This window comes from Spodoptera frugiperda, chromosome 17 (assembly GCF_023101765.2).
Source record: "Spodoptera frugiperda isolate SF20-4 chromosome 17, AGI-APGP_CSIRO_Sfru_2.0, whole genome shotgun sequence".
Lineage (NCBI taxonomy): Eukaryota > Metazoa > Arthropoda > Insecta > Lepidoptera > Noctuidae > Spodoptera > Spodoptera frugiperda.
In genome coordinates, this window is record NC_064228.1 from 2,766,946 (window position 1) to 2,784,697 (window position 17,752).

Consider the following 17,752-nt stretch of genomic DNA (forward strand, 5'->3'; position numbering starts at 1 on the left):
CAATTGCCATCTGGCCCTGAAAATGAGGAACCTCAAGCATTCCCCGGGGGCGCAGAAGGATATGCTGGTCATCCTGGTAATGGTTGGGGCCCAGAAGCGTACCCTGGGGGTCCGGGAGCAAATCTCAGGGGACAAGGAGCATACCCTGGAGGCCCAGGAGGATTTCCTAGGGGCCCGGGAGGATTTCCTGGGGGGCCGGGGGGATTTCCTGGGGGACCAGGAGGATTTCCTGAGGGCGCGGGAGAATTTTCTAGGGGCCCCGGAAATAATCCTGAGGGCCCGGGAGGATATCCTGGGGGGTTAGGGGAATTTCCTGGGGGCCCGGGAGGATATCCTGGGGGGCCGGGGGAATTTCCTGGGGGCCCGGGAGGATATCCTGGGGAGCCGGGGGAATTTCCTGGAAGCCCGGGAGGATATCCTGGGAGGCCGGGGAAATTTCCTGGGGGCCCGGGAGGATTTCCTATGAGCCCGGGAAATGTTCCCGAGGGCCGAGGAGGATATCCTGGGGGACCGGGAGGGGTTTCTGGGGGCCCGGACGGATTTGCTAAGGGCCCAGGAAGAGTTCCTGGGGGACCGGGGGAATTCCCTGCGGGAACGGGAGGATATCCTGAGGGCCTGAGACAAGGAGCATACTCTGGAGGCCCAGGAGGATTTCCTAAAGGCCCGGGAGGATTTCCTGGGGGGCCGGGAGGACATCCTGGTGGGCCGGAGGGATTTCCTGGGAGCCCGGGAGGATTTCCTACAAGCCCGGGAAAAAATCCTGAGGGCCTGGAAGGATATCCTGGGGGCCCTAGAGCATATCCTAAGGGCCCAGGATCATATCTCAGAAGCCCAGGAGCGGTACCTGGAGGTGAACGTGGGGACTATGAAGCAAATCCTAAGAGCCCAGGACCAATTCCCAAGCATAGAAACTTACCGCCTTTAGACATTTGGTACGATATAAAAAAGGGCATTCATTTACCCTTGCCTCCACCAACGCGACTGTTGTGGAGTCGGCGACAATACAACGCAATGCCTCCAATGTACTTCAAAGATCGAGAACAAAGACCAAATGAATATCGAGAAGACATACCGACGGGTCGAGACGACCGTTATCTAACACCTGAACAGAGGTCGCAAGAATCTCCTGATTACAATAATAATATGGATCCCGAATTTTTGCAATCGCTTCAGAGTAATTCTTTTGACAAACCAAGAATCGCATTTGACGAGAACGTTAACGAAGCTAATATTCCAATTGGTAATGCCAGAATACCGGGCCCAGGTTCTGAAGCTGACTTTCCGAATGGCTATCGACCAAACTACCGTGACAATTCGCGAGGTTCTCCTGGGTTTTACAGTATGCCCCAGTCTTATAGCGGCGGTTATCCAGAGGCTAAAAAAAATCAATTTACAAAGAGTCCACCCAAGAGAACAAGCTACAAAAAGCCGCCTCAGCTCCCGCCTAAGAAACAAGCAGCTGAGGGCTACCCAGATGATTTTAAGAACGCTCTCCGAATGGGTGGGCCACGTTTCCAATCTGGGCCAGGTTCTGAAACAGATTTCCCTCAAGGATTTCATCCGAAACTAGGTGGTGGAAACATGGAAATGGGGGTTCCAGTAAGTAATGGGCTTCGTAGACCGCCAAGAATAATGAGTGAATTCCAAGGTATGGGACAGGAAGGACCACCTCCTGGATGGCATAGTGAGGGCCGAGCAGGCTGGAAACCTGATAAAACTTGGGGATCATCACGTTTTATTCCACCAGGAGAGCCAGCCTATCAGCCACCAGAGGAAGTGATACAAGCAGAGCAGTCACGTTTTACTAAACCCTTCTCCATGCCAGGCATTCGACAGGAGAAGAATAAGCCAGCACTTCGCGGTGGTACAGGTGACAAAGCTATAACTTTTCAAGGCCAGAACCCATCGGCTGCTGATGTAGACCAAGGCCAGGCCGGATTTAAACCCCGTCTAAGAAATCTAGTAAGTAATTCGTGTATTATGGATGTATATGTGTAACTTTTTTTTTGGAACCCGCTGGTGTACGAGCACTCGTATCACCTGATGGTAAGCAATGGACACTTGAAATGCCAGAGGCGATACAAGTGCGTTGTCAGTATATTGGGGGTTAGGAATTTTGGTGTTGTTGGGGAATTGGGGATTGGGAAGGGGAGAATTGGGCCTCCGGTAACCTCACTTACACAACGAAACACAATGCAAGCGTTGTTTCACGTCGGTTTTCGGTGAGGCTGTGGTATCACTCCGGTCGACCCAGCTCATTCGTGCCGAAGCATGGCTCTCCCATACTTAAACTAAATGAAATGAATTGAATAATTTATTTATATTGTCCTAAATTGACTCCATATTTGATATCTGCCTAATAATTTCTTGGTCATTTGAAGTCAGACTACTAGAGAATGCCTAAAGTCCATGTAAACGACTTAAAATGAAGTTAAAAATAAAAAAATAAATAATTTTCAGCCAAACGGGTATAGTTTGTTGCAACTTGCGATAAATAAAACAATGGTAAGTGGATACTATTATATACAGCAGATTATATGAATCTTAGGTACGAGCGTACAATTTTTGGTACCATACCACAAACTGTTTGGAAAATAATTGGAATCATAATTTTGCATCGCACATGTGATCTTTGACTTTACCTTAAACCGCTCTGCTGGCCTTTTGGGGGACTATTGAAATTACACTCGTGAAGATTAAAATTATTATTTTAACCTCCTCCTTTTTTTGAGAGGGAAAATCATTTCGAATCGAGGACTTCACCCGCTTTGGGTAAGGCGAGAGGGAGTATTAGACTGTTACTTACTGTCTAAAAACACACTATATATTCCTATTTGTGCTTCGAGTCGGAGTACTGGCAAATAGTTCTTTTGCAGCTCCGGAGGAGTTTGTTTGTCATAATCTCTGATGCTGCCAAACCTAACCTAACCTAACTAACCATTTACCTTAGATCAGTGATCTAAGAGTAATTTCCATGACGTCTACGAAGCATGGGTATTAACAAATTCTTAAATTTAGACTAGATAAACAAACATTATTTAAATTTAAAGAATACTAAGCGAAATATTGTTGATATTACCTATATGCGCCATGATCAGTTAATCCGTGATCATGGCGCTTGCAACAGTGCCGAAATATCGGAAACTCACCAACGTGAATAAACATGGTAAATATCCCGTCATAAGTTCTAATAATATTGTTGACATTTTTTGTTTATTAAATCTTCAGAGTGAAGACCAAATGCTTAGGACCGCTCCGGTGATAGTAAGTATATTGTTTCTTTAAGAACTTATACAAATCTTTTTATATATCTGTAGGTAATTGATTGAAACTACACTTTGACTGTAATAAAACTTTTATTTTTAATTTCGTTTTAAAAAAGTTGTAGCCATCTCTAACGCGACATCTAGCTTCACTGACAGACAGACTGACGGACAATTCAATTTGACGTTTCAAAAGTGCCTTATTTAGGATTAATTGAAATAAATGCTTTGACTTTGACTTTGACTTTGACGTCCTATGTGAGCGATCTAGACGCGAAGGTGATGCAGTGGGGCGCAGCGCGAAAAGAACAAACTGTAAAAATCTTGGCCTACGTGACCAAACGCACGTGTGATGCGTCGAGTGGCGGTGCGGCGCGGTACGAACGCGATCGATTGGCTTGATATTTTCGGGCGAACTGGACGCGGTGTGCAATCACGTTTTTGTTTAATGTCGGAAACAGAAACAAAACGAAACGATTCACATGCACGTAGGACATAGCCGCCGCGTCATACCGCATCGCGTTGAATTCGCGTGTCACCGTACCGCTTCGCGTTCGCTTCTAGATGCAGAACGTCACGTATCGAATTTACTCTAAACACATATACACACATACAAAGCAAGTTAAAAGCTTAGTACATATGTTTCACATTCGAGATCGCATTGACTCGACAAATCTTATTAAGCGTGCTTTTCCACCAGAGATGTGCTATACTACGTTGCTGTGGATGCGTTTGGTTTCCACCAATTCCACCATTCATTGGTATACATAGCTTAGCAGTGGTAGAAACGGACTCAGCTAAGCTATGTTTTTTTATATGGAAAGATGCGCGCTTTGGATGGCTTCCCTACTAGCGATACATTGCATACTCGAGCTGCGCATTTTCCTCGCTATATAGCTTAGTATCGGTGGAAACGGTCACATAGTTTCACAGCTTAGCTATTACATGGTCGTGCTATATAGCTATCTATATAGCACATCTCTGGTGGAAAAGCATCCCAAGTTTCCAGAAAGTTCGGTGTAACAGAAATAACACCATATTATTATTTCAAGTTAAAACTGATTTTGTATTACAATAATTAATTTCATTCGTTAATTAAGAATTACATTAAGCTACCCTCTACAGTCAAATTACTTTAATGGATTTTTAACTTTATAACAAGAGGTTACAGTTGAAGGTCCTTTAAATAAATTTGATAGACTAGAGTATGTTAACATGCTGGTGTCTACAATTTGATTTGTTCGTGTTATATTTAGTTAACGTTATATTCATGTTTTAATTGTTTGTTTATTTTATTTTATTGATTTATTTTTGTTTGAGTTTTTAACCCATGGAGTTTTATAAAGTGCTTCATTGGTATAGTGGTCGTAAGTGCCACTACCGAACAAGGGGTCTCGGGTTCGTTGTATAGATCGGACTTAGTATAATATTTTAAGGTTTTCAGTGTTGAGTAAAACATAGTAGGTTGAAGGATCTTGCTCGTTCTTCTCCATAGGAATCTACACTTTGGAACGAGCAAATAGCTTCACTAGAGGACTGACCGACAGACTGACGTTATTAATATTATTATATTTGCTTTGACGTTCAAAAGTGCCTTCCTGGTCTAATTGAAATAAATAATTTTGACTTTGACTTTGACTTTGGATCAGAGGTTAGAATTTCATCAATTTAAATAATTTTTATATGGTTTCTGTAATTTGATTGTTGAAAAAAAAAACATACCTCTCTGCTTGTACTATATTTTACATATATTATATTTATCTTCCAGGTAACAACGACAATGTATGTAAGTAACTATTAGGTATAATATTACATTGTTTTTAAATAAGAATTTGTCTTCGTAAGTTAAATCTAATAAGTTAAAGTTAAGTTTTTTCAGTCGTTTAGTGTTCCTAAAGCCTTCTCTTAAGTCTGAAAAATACTATGCTGAAAACCGCATCAAAATCACACTATTGGTGGGCTCATATTAATACCTGACCTTATATTTGTGAAAAAAAGTAATTAGTATATAATTCAATTGTATGTAATATCTATATATAGTATTTTTCTATGGGCCTTAGATGTCTGAAACAAATAAATAAATAAAAAAAAGCGTGACTTTGCAAAATAATAGTTTTACAAATGTTTATTTATTATGTCTACAGCCACTAACCAAAGAGGAGAGAATAAAACTGTTACCAAATCATGTGAGTAAGAGAAAGAGTTTCATTGCGTTTGTATCTCTTTTCTTTTTAAAAAACCTAACCCCACTTTAGGATTTTCTCCTGCGTCGTGGGTGCATTTACAAATATAAAGTTCACGGACGCATTGCTCAGACCCGAAACACAAAGTATGTGGATATCACCAAGAGAGCAACTCTTGCCTGCTTGCAACAGCCGGTTGCCCAGCCACCGCGTCAACCGCCAACGAAATATTTATGAAATACTAAAAAAAAACGAATAAAAAATATTCCCTACGTAACAACTCTTTAGGTGAACCGTAATTTTGGTTGGGTAATCGGTGGCTGTGCAATGTGTCATGAGTTCGATTCCCTCACGGAACAATTATTATTAGTGCTCCACAAAATTGATGTTGGCGAGTCTGGGTGTATTTGTGCTTGCAAAATTAATATATTTGTAAACGCACTACGACACAAGACAAAATCCATACGTGGAGTAACGTTTTATTTAAAGAAGTCGGTTAAAAAAAGAAGAATTAATTGTTTGTGTTTATTTACGTCTTGTGGTTGATATGCTGATTCTGATTCTGAATCATGATGATGAAATAAATATTTGCAGGATGATTTCGGAGCACCAATACGTTGGGTGCCATTAACTTCGGTAAGTTAGTAACTTATAATAAAGTGAGTGCAGTGTATCCATCATATATAGTACTAGAAACTTCCGCGCGGTTTCACCCGCTCTACTCGGTTCCTATTAATCGTAGCGTGATGTTTTTAAGCCTATAGCCTTCCTCGATAAATGCACTATCCAACATAAAAAGAATTATTCAAATCGGACCAGTAGTTTCGGAGATTAGCGCATTCAAACAAACAAACAAACAAACTCTTCAGCTTTATAATATTATTATAGTATAGATTCTGATTAACTTGATATTAAATAGCAATTTGTCTTTTCAGCCAGCTACAAGCGAAGGTCTGGCGAAAGTCACGGTAAATAACATGGTTTGGATGCTTTTCCCACCAGAGATGTGCTATGTAACTTTACTACGTAGAAGTAGTAGCTAAGCTGTGAAACTATGTGACCGTTTCCACTGATACTAAGCTATGTAGCTGTACGAGTAAGATGTACTATATAAGTCTCCGGAGTTTAATTTAATTTTAAACTTTTCTTACTTCTTTCAGGATAAAGATACTCACAATAATCAACAGTATATTATTGAGGTACTGTTATACTTATTATAATTATAACTACATAGCTTTTGCCAGCGGCTTTGTCCATATTTCCGTGGTATATAAAGTAACGTATCACCCTAGTCAGCTCATACCCTGTCTGTATACCAAATTTCATTAAGTATCTTCAGTATGATTAACGGATAAACATACAAACAAACAAACTTTCACATTTATTTTAGTGTGGTATTCACCGACTATACTTCCCATGGGTGTCGTTACATCCAACTGCAGCGCTCTCTGATAAACCTCATTCTTTTAAAACTGGAATCTCCAATCCCCAAGCGTGGAGATTATGATAAACTCTTTTTTTGTAGAGGAACAGTCCAGCAGTGGATTTCTACTGCTGATGTTGATAATTTCTGTTTTATTTTCAAAGTCAAAGTCGAATCATTTTATTCCAATTAAATCGTATTTTTTGAAATGTCAACAAATAAAGAAATAAATAATAAGTCTGTTATTCTGTCCGTCAATGAAGCTAGATGCTCGTTCGAAAGAGTAGTTTGTTCAAGAATTTTTTTTATTTATTTTTTTAAAAACGTTGCCCCACGCTTGTATTTTCTCCTGTGTCGTGTGTGCGTTTACAAACATACAAGTTCACATACACATTACACCCAGACCCGAAACAACAAATTGCGGATCACACAAAGAATTGCTCCGTGCGGGAATCGAACCCGCTACACGTTGCACGGCAGCCAGTTGCCCAGCCACCGCACCAACCGTGCAATCATCAGTTTGTTAAAGAAATACGTATATTAAGTATATGGAAACATATAAACATGTAATCTTTTATTCGTTTGTATATTTTCAGGGTGTACTTTACGTTCCTGTCGTCGACGAGACTGACGCTCGATTAGGAGTGACCGTAAGTACCAAGTTATATCACAGCTAATATTATTATGTCAGTACTTTTCGAGACAAAAATTCGCTTGCAACCGTTGCAAAATCATTTTACCAGTATGGCAGTTACATAACAAAAAACCCATTCAATAGGGATGATGACGGGGTATGAAAATATAAAATGTAATTAGTCGAAAACGAATCAAAGTTTAAGTGTGGGAGCAAATACGTTCTACGTATAAAATGTACCTAGAATTGACTTCACGCTATATTTTAAATTGATATTATATCTTCGAAAGTATTTGTTTCCGTAAGAAAATAAAACCGGCCAAGTGCGAGTCGGACTCGCTCATGAAGGGTTCCGTTACAGCAAGTAGATGACATAATATAAAAGTTGTAAAATAACTTGGTTTTACATAGTGTTTGTATGAACGACAAAGTTATATTTGCGGTTTTTGAAAATGTTTTATTTCTTAAAAACTAATAGTGATATCTCGTTCAAACCAATTTTCGTTGTTAGTTTCCATTGAAATCTACAGCATATATTTTTTTCAGTTTTCTCACTCTCTTATTTTAAAAGTTAGAGAGGGGGGGGGCACAGTGTTTTAGAAACCCCGATTTTGTCTCATGCCCTTTTTATTGTTAAAATCGTTAGTATATATCATTCTAAGCATCACAGCGAAAATCCGGCATCGATACGACTTTTAGTTTTGCTAAAAAAAAATTCGAAAGTCTACCTATATCAGGGTCCGAAAAATCACAAAAATGTAAATATAAAATAAAATATACAATTATTTAAAAAAATAAAAATAAAGTTAAGTTGGCACTCAAAACAAGAAACATTCTGTCCACTTTTGGAATATGTAATGTTAATAGATTATGAAATAATCATTGTTTTTTAGTATTTCTTTTGTATTTTTTATTTCAAGTTTAACGCCATATTAGATTGAGATATTTATACAATGTGATAGGGGTGAGACTTCTAACCCGTTAAGGCTGAGTACTACGTCTAATTTTATCGATAAAAGTCGGGGGTCGAAGGGGTCGAATCCCCTCCCCCTACAAATTATGGCTATTTTAATATTTTTTTTTACTTTTTTTGATATCAAAGGTTGTATGCGTCGTAGAAACAAAAAAAAAACGACAAACGGTAGCTAATAACCTTGGCTAACTAATTCATTACTTTTTTCATATGTTTGATAATGTTTTGGTGAGAAAAAAAATCATTTGTGAATTATTTTTACCGAAAAAATCACTATTTTCCAATATTTTCAATTAGGGGTTCAACCCCCATTTTTTTTTGTCGATAAAATTAGATGTAGTACTCAGCCTTAACGGGTTAGAAGTCCCACGCCTATCACATTGTATAGTATACTCTTCATACGTTAATCTATCAACATAAAAAAATCACAATCTGATTCCGCGTTATTCAAAAGTTATTAAGAGTTTTTGTTATATCCTGATAATGTCCGGATTTTTTAGACTTAGGGTTGTCACAAAACTGAATCACAAATAAAATAATTAATTAAAGTTCCGCATAACATTTGCCTTCTATTAATTGATTTGCTTTTAATTTATTGACGCCATGTCAACATAGTAACCCAATAAAAAAAAACAATATGTTATGTGCCAGTATTTTTAAGTTTAAAAAACGAACAAATACAGGTCTATAAAACCTAAAAAAGCATGACAACAATAAACATGTATTTTAATAAACATTATAGTATTAAACGTATTTTTGGGTTTTTTGTCAGAGGATGGCTGTGTTTTTTAACCGACTTCAAAAAAGGAGGAGGTTCTCAATTCATCGCGATTTTTTTTTATGTATGTTTATGTACGTTTTTCTCGGAGACGACTGGTTATATCTTGGACTGCCTTCAAAATGTTGTAATAATGTAATAGTAATGTTGTAACCTTAGAATGTCAGTGTAGACAATACTCCATACTATGAAGATGACGAAAATTTTGTTGTTCCGAATGTAAGCGAAGAACCATAATACTTTTACTGACATGCGTATTAACCGCCGATAAAAAGAAATATAAATCCGGATATTCGGAGGTGACAACCCTAACCAAAATAAAAAAAATCCAATAACTTTTGAATAACGCGGAATTAGATTGTGATTTTTTTTATGTTGATAGATTAACGTATGAAGAGTATACTATATAAATATCTCAATCTAATATGGCGTTAAACTTGAAATAAAAAATACAAAAGAAATACTAAAAAACAATGATTATTTCATAATCTATTAACATTACATATTCCAAAAGTGGACAGAATGTTTCTTGTTTTGAGTGCCAACTTAACTTTATTTTTATTTTTTTAAATAATTGTATATTTTATTTTATATTTTCATTTTTGTGATTTTTCGGACCCGGATATAGGGAGACTTTCGAAATTTTTTTTAGCAAAACTAAAAGTCGTATCGATGCCGGATTTTCGCTGTGATGCTTAGAATGATATATACTAACGATTTTAACAATAAAAAGGGCATGAGACAAAATCGGGGTTTCTAAAACACTGTGGGGGGGGGACACACATTTTTCCACTTTGGAAGCGTCTAATTTTCAAACGATTGATTTTGACGAAAAGTGGTTTTAGGAACCTTAATGTCTTTTTTAAAGACCTATCCACAGACACCCATCACGGATATGTAAGCTGAAAAAAATTTTTTTTTCAATCAGTTCCATGTATGGAGTGCCCCCCTTTAATGTTTAAATTTATTAATTTTTATCAAAATTCGAATAGCGGTTACCGAAATACACCATCTTACAAAGTTTCAACTATGTAGGCCCAACAGTTTCGGAAACAAATGGCTGTGACATACGGACGGACGGACAGACGGACAGACAGACAGACATGACGAATCTATAAGGGTTCCGTTTTTTGCCAATTTGCTACGGAACCCTAAAAAACGGGCATTAATCTACTCTATCACCAATCACAAAATGAACTTTAAATATATAACAAATAAATCACATTTTCCAACAGACAGAGAACTATGAACTGACAACGGAGCCTCCTCTCGTTAATCCTAAGAATGATTCGTCTATCAAGATTGTGTTAAGGTCAATGAACCTGAACAAGAGCTCTGAAGTAGAATGGTTGGCCTATGAAACTGTTCTTGGAGCGAAAAGAATCTATCCACCACAGGTAAGATTACAAATTGGTATTAATTACGGCTGTTTTACAAACATTCGTGGGATCTCATTATCAAGAAAAGAGCGTACGCATTTTTAAAAGGCCGACAACGCAACTGTGCCTCCTCTGGTGCTGCGGGTGTCCACGGGCAACACTGGTCGCTTACCATCAGGTAACCCATGTGCCCGTTTGCCCCCTATTCCATAAAAAAAATCAACAGCCTATAAGTGCCTACTGCTGACTAAAGGCCTCTTCTCACACGGAGAATATTTGAGCATTAATTGCCATGCTTCCTCAAAGCAGGTTGGCGATTTCAAACTTATAATTAGTTGGTTTATAACTATTGTGAGACATACTAAATTATTTATTTTGTTTTTTGGCTCACTCACGTAACTATTTAAGTAGCATTCCGCGACCCACGGCGACGATGAATATGATCCTCTAGCATGGCTTGAAATTAGTCGCGTTCCTCGTCACAGTTACGTGTGTAAGTCAAAAAACGTAGTTAATATTTTAATATTAATAATTAGTTAACTTCTTTAACATCATAAAATAGAGTGTGTTCGTTTTAATTTCTTTCATGTTATGTTATGCTATAATTTTTATGTTTGGAGTTAGATAATATGTAGATTAGAGAGTGAGATTCATGCGCCACCGCCGGGTAAAGCCGTGTGCAAGCAAATCCAATATTGCATTAAAATAAACTCCATTCGCCATTTTACAGTGTAACACTGACTCCTGCCAAGCCAGGGTAAGCTTTTAAAAAGTTACTAATTCTTTCTCTCTCTCTTAATACGCTTTAGCGTGAAATACTCCGAAAAAGGAATGTGGCTTTCCCCATATTCCTTAAATTCCTTCCTCGAATATGGCAAAATCCATATTTTTTTTTCTAAGTAGTAGATAGGATAGAATTTAAAATTTACCCATCTTTTCGTACCTGGAACTAAAAAAATTATATATTAGAAAGTTTTAAAACGGCTTCGCTCACGTTGCCGTAGGACAAAAAGTAGCCTATGTGTTATTCCAGACCATAATCTAATCCTGTTCTAAATTTCACCCCGATCCTTTCAGCCATTTTGACATGATTGAGTAACGAACATAAACACAAACTTTCGCATTTATAATATTAGTGAAATTGTATCTTATTTTTCTGCATTAATCAATTTCAGTGCAATACGCCCAAATGTGATTGTAAGGTAAGTTTCATTTCACAATAAATATGTTTCAAAAATACTGTTTAATTTTTATTAAAATTTAATGATCTTATTTATTTACACATGGAAAATCAATAGCTCTACAAATTGATTATCATTTAATTTTAATTTAATATAATAATAACGGCAGTATGAAAATGTTTTATTTTTGTTTAATACAGTGCAAAGGAGATATGTGCGCATCTGGGGTAAAGTTTATTATTTTATGCAGTACCTTAAAGTTTTTTTTTAAGTTCATAATTATTTAATACTTTATTAGGTTTATATCGATTTGATATCTTTATGTATTCAATTCAATATATAAATTCAATTCGGTAACTTAAAATGATTAATGTATGTGAATTTTATACATCGATTTTCGATTTTAAAAACTATCTTTGCCTGTCTTATAGAAAAAAATCCTTTGTCTTTGACCTTTAGTTTACATTATCTCAGATTGCAAAATGTATTAAATTCTAATATCCTTTTGTATTTATTCCCAGTGTGTGGGAGTCGGTTGCAATGCTGTAGTGAGTTACAATTTATATTAAAAACTTGTATTGACATTCGATATTTGTTTCTCTATTTTATAAGAATGCTTTAGTCTTTGTATAAAAGTGGGTTCAATTCGATTATTGGACTAAGTAAAAGTTTATGTTTTAGAAATTATATGGAGTTTTCAACATGTCTTAACATAGCTTGAAACTAGTCGAGTTACTTATCAACAGTAACAGTTATATCTGAGTACCTAAGCCGAATTATCTAAAAAAGTCACGGTTTATTTTTGTACGTGAAGGGTGAGAGCTCGACTAGTTTCGAGTCACAGAGGGACTCTTCGTCATGAGCAGCGAGTGCAGACGCAGCGCCTTCGCGCAGTCTGTATGCTGGTTATTTAGATAACTTATCAGCTTAGATTAAATATTAATAACCTTCTAAATTGTCACTTCCTATCAGGAGAGGTCGCGGTCAAATGCCTGTCTAGTTTTAGATAAAAAAATGTGATATATTTGTGTATTATGGTACGAGTGTTGTGAAAATTCTTTAACAATCTTAATTATTGTTTTCTTCTATTAATATAACTAGTCCCCATTATTCATCCATTTTAGTTATTGGATAATTTATTGTACAATGTTTTTTTTTTCTTTAGTGTACTGAAGCTGGATGTTTTGCTATGGTATGTTAAAACTAAATATACGTTACAATATTTTTTCCAAGAAAATGTAAAAAAAAAAAATTAAAATTAAGTTCAGTTGCTACGCCGTAGCACTCGTAGCTGCTACGTACTTGCTACGAAAGGCGTAGCAACTAAATTGATTTCTAAAAATTGACATCGAAAATTAATTTGTTCGTACAGAACAAACAATTAAGTGGAGAACTATCTAACATCGTTTATGAAATTTGAACCCTAGTGATATCATATTAAAGTTTGCTTTCGATTCCCAGTGCATCGGCGAGAAATGTACTGCAAAGGTAAATATTTCATTTTCAATTTGTTTCTTTGAATGTTCGTTTATTTACTGAGTATTTGTGATTGATACAAAATGCATTTTTAAATGCTGCAATTTGTTTGATGGATTTCAAAGAACGATGTAATTGGTGTCCTGTATTTTATGAATACAGACAAGTATGTTGATTATCGTGAATTATTTTTAAGTATTCTGTTGAGAATGTGTTTCATTTTATTTGTTATTTTAGGATTGGATCATTAGTTCCAGAGATTACCCCCTACATACAAACTTTACCTCTTTATAATATTAGTATAGATTAAGAAATCCTTTAGTATAAACTAGAATTACTATGTAGACTAGTACTTACAGAAAAACCTCCATATATCGTCGAAGACGCGTTCGGCGCTCTAATTGGCTGGCGTGAATTAACCAACCAATTAGAGCGCCGACCGCGTACTCTATTCAATCTCGTACTGAGCCCACTGATGGGCTTGATCCAATGAACGAATCAATCAGAATGCTAAACGTGGCAAAGTTTCGATCTTTTTAAAAGTATCACTAACTTGTATAGTCTTCGGCACGTAACTTGGCAATTATTTTTTTTTAATAATAAGAAAGTTCCGCCAATCGCACTGGAATTGATCCTCACAATCATCGTGCGCAGACGCGGCGACGTTGGGCTGACTATTGAACGTCCGTGTCCGCGTATTTTTAGTTAATAAAGTAATTTCTTGAAAAAACGATAACAAAATCTTGCCAAGTTATCTGCCAACCTTTATACTACTCGACTGCAACGCACTAGAAATACGAACCACAATCCTTGCATATCGACTACTATACACTCTATGCTGGGTGTATTGCATTATAAAATCACATGTGGCCTCTTTTATTGAATTGCAGTGTGAAGGCATGAACTGTGAGTCCCGGGTATGTTTGGAATTTAATTATTTTGTTTTAGGGCCTAAGCACACCACGTTTATTAAACGCGGTCTCGTTTTTCTCCTGCGACCCCGGTTTGTTGCAGTTTGTTGTCCTTTGTATCGATACAAACGTGCGGCACCGGCGCGTGTGCATCGATACACACGCGCGTTTGCATCGTGTCTGCATCGCTACAGACGCGCGTTTGCATCGTGTCTGCATCGCTACAGACGCGCGTTTGCATCGCGTCTGCATTGCGCGTTTAAAAAATGTGGTGTGCATAGGCCCTTATTTGTTTTTGTTTTAATTTAAAAGAGAACATTTTTGATTAATTTTGGCCTTGGTTCCATAGTAGTGTATCGATTTTAGTGTCACTAAAAGTATTGTATTAGTATTATATCTAGTTATGTATATCCCTGTATAGCCTTTTTGGGATTAAACACGATTTGGTATTTTAGTAGCTCATTGTGTTATTTTATTGAAAATCGTACAGCAATTTGGCTTATTTGCAAGTCATGGGGGGACACCTATGTTCAGCAGTGGACGTCTTATAGCTGATATGATGATGATGATGATATTATGAAGTCTTATTATTGTCTCGTAGGTCGTAAGCGCGACTACTGAGCAAGGCGGTTTGGATACGATTCTCGTGTCTGGCAAAGTTTTATAAGGGAATTTTCTTTTGTTATAGTTCCAGATTCTGTTCTACTATTGAGAAATTTGACACCTTTGAAATGGCGCTTAAGCCATAATTAATCAGAAGTGGTTTACACTGTGGATAGACATCTCTACTTACCTCTTTGCGTATTAAAATGTAATATAAACGTCTTATAAATAATCTATTTGTCAACAGTGTTGGGGTAAAGGATGTGATGCCACAGTAAGTTTGTACAGTACCTACTCATAATATAGTATACGTGTGGGAGAGCCATGCTTCGAATGGGTCGGCTCGACCGGAGTGATACCACGCGGCCTCACAAAAAAACCGACGTGAAACAACGCTTGCGTTGTGTTTCTGCCCTTCTGCCCAGTCTCTCTTATACCCAACAATCCTCAAATTCTTAACCATCAAAAGGCCGACAACGCACTTGCAACGCCTCTGCAGTTTCGGGTGTCCATGGGCGGCGGCGATTGCTTACTATGAGGTGATCCGTTTGCTAGTTTACCAGCTTATCCCATAAAAAATAAAAATAAAGGAACAGACATAACCTGTCCACAAACACAACAATTTTCATCACGAAACATTGCACAAAATTTTCCAATTTTTCATCTCACCTGTTCACAATAGCAATTTCAAAAATCAAATACGAACATTGGTACACATGGGTGCAGATCAGGCTACATATAACCAGTATAAGCTGACCGTCAAACGTGCGGAAAGATCATAAAAACAGGGATCATGATAAACTGGTTTTGTACGGCTTCATGGGTCGTTGTCGGTACAAAGGAACGTTTCGCTAGTATGTAATAGAATGGTAAAGGAGCAACGTTAATATTGAACCAAGGATATTGAATCAAACAATATGCTGCCCATCTAATGTTTGGTCAGATCTTGGAAGAATATCTATTTGTTTCATCTATTGGTATTTCTACAATATGTATACAATGATCAAATAATGTATCAGAGATATTGTAAAAAACGTTTTTTTAAAGGAGTAACGATAGAGTTTCTTTTTCGTTCTTCTCCAATTGAAGCTACACTTTGGAACGAGCGCCTAGCTTCACTGACAGACAGACTGACGGACAATTCAATTTGACGTTTCAAAGTGCCTAATTTAGAATTAATTGAAATAAATGCTTTTTGACTTTGAAGAATGATGATTGGATATGAAAATTAAAAATCGATTTAGTCCGTCAGTTAGTTACAAGAAGAACGTACTTTTATTTTGTTATATAATATAACAATACTTATTTAAAACGTTTCGAAGTTTATAATTGGAAGCAAATACGTCCTTTCTACAGTCTTCATTGCTTCTACGCAAGATGCAAGCATTCTTCTTCCAATCGTCAATTGACGAAGGCGTGCGAACGACGTGCGGCTTTTGTAGTTATGTATTAAAAACTAGCTTCTGTCAGCGGCTTCACCTGCATCATCGTGGCATAAAAAGTGCCTACGTGTTATTCCAGACCATAATCAACTCCTGTTTCAAAATTTGTTCCGATCCCTTCGGCCATTTTGACATAATTGAGTAACAAACATATACAGTAGAGCCTCGATAATCCGTACTCAAGCTAATCCGAACGCCGCTGTAATCCGAACTGCCGCTGTCTCTCTCTTGCCGTGATCGCTGATCTTATGTTTCGTTTTTAATTGCGAATGAGCCACTCGAGTGTTTACTTTACTCTGCTACATTCACGCGCCACGTGTTACTAGTCTAGACCACAGTTACTAGTCGTGGGCAAAGCCAAAAAGCCAAGATCTTTTGGATCCGTAAAATTACCGGTGCATTATCAAGGACAAAGGCGTGCTTGGGTAACTAGAGATATTTTTCTGGAGTGGTTCAGAGGACATTTCGTTCCGGAAGTTAAACGTAATTTAAAGAAATCAGGTCTACCACAAAGAGCATTGTTACTCTTAGATAATGCGCCCGGACATCCAGACGCTGAAGATTTGACTACAGAGGATGGCAATTTTTCCGTACTGTACATGCCGCCGAATTGCACACCATTGATTCAGCCGATGGATCAAAACGTAATTCAAAATGTCAAGATTAATTACAAGAAGAAACTTCTGATTCAAGTTTTCGCACAGCAAGAAGATGATGAAAGCTTAACACTACATGATGTTATTAAAAAAATCACACACCTCCTGTGTCCTCGTCTCTCATCAAAAAATCTTGGAAGCCTCTGTGGCCTGAACAATTCAATGACACAGCAGATGGATCAGAAGAAAATAATGGTTTCGACGTGGAAGACGATCTCCTACTGAGTCTTCTACGCAACCGAGGATACACAGAAGAAACGATTTCTACTTTCTTGACAATCAGCGAAGAAGAGAATTGCACAGAACCCATAACTGATGACGAGATCATAGTACATATTATAATCCGAACGCTCCGTGAGTCCGAACAGGGGTAATTTTTTGGTAGTTCGGATTATCGAGGCTCTACTGTACTTACACAGACACCCTTCAAATTGTATTTATAATATCAGTAAGATTTTTAACCGATTTTAATTATTATTATTTTTCAGTGTAAACTCCTATCCTGTTCCTACACTGTCAATGGAGAGACTCACACAACAAATGTGACGTTTGACCAATTATATCCAAACTATGACAACAAGCCTCAGAACGATCTTCGTCAAGGCGGATATATGGGGCAACCAGATTACGGCAATGTGAATCCGAAAGGCGATGACTATTATTAACTTAACTAAAAAACTAAGGAACGAAATGCGATGTCTCCCAATTTTTCATTAAACGTTTTTTTTAGCTTGCCTGGCGTTTTGTTTATTTGTGTCTTTAGTAATTGGAATTTCGCCCCCTTCCTGAAGACAGATCATTCTGGTTTTGGCACACCACATCAACAATCTTGATGACCATACAATACAAG

General features: G+C 37.4%; 1 protein-coding gene across 1 annotated transcript; it reads left to right on the forward strand.

Annotated features, from left to right (window-relative positions):
* The first annotated feature begins 361 nt into the window (after positions 1 to 361).
* On the forward strand, positions 362 to 17,628 carry LOC118276970 (collagen alpha-5(IV) chain-like). Its single transcript, XM_050699784.1, has 19 exons — positions 362 to 1,962; positions 2,461 to 2,505; positions 3,229 to 3,264; positions 5,032 to 5,049; positions 5,408 to 5,449; positions 6,041 to 6,082; positions 6,382 to 6,414; positions 6,607 to 6,645; positions 7,466 to 7,519; positions 10,490 to 10,651; positions 11,364 to 11,390; positions 11,809 to 11,835; positions 12,015 to 12,041; positions 12,336 to 12,362; positions 12,980 to 13,006; positions 13,276 to 13,302; positions 14,181 to 14,207; positions 15,052 to 15,078; positions 17,391 to 17,628. The coding sequence occupies exons 1-19, from the start codon at positions 463 to 465 to the stop codon at positions 17,565 to 17,567; spliced, it is 2,364 nt and encodes a 787-aa protein (XP_050555741.1). The 5' UTR covers positions 362 to 462; the 3' UTR covers positions 17,568 to 17,628.
* The last annotated feature ends 124 nt before the right edge of the window (positions 17,629 to 17,752 follow it).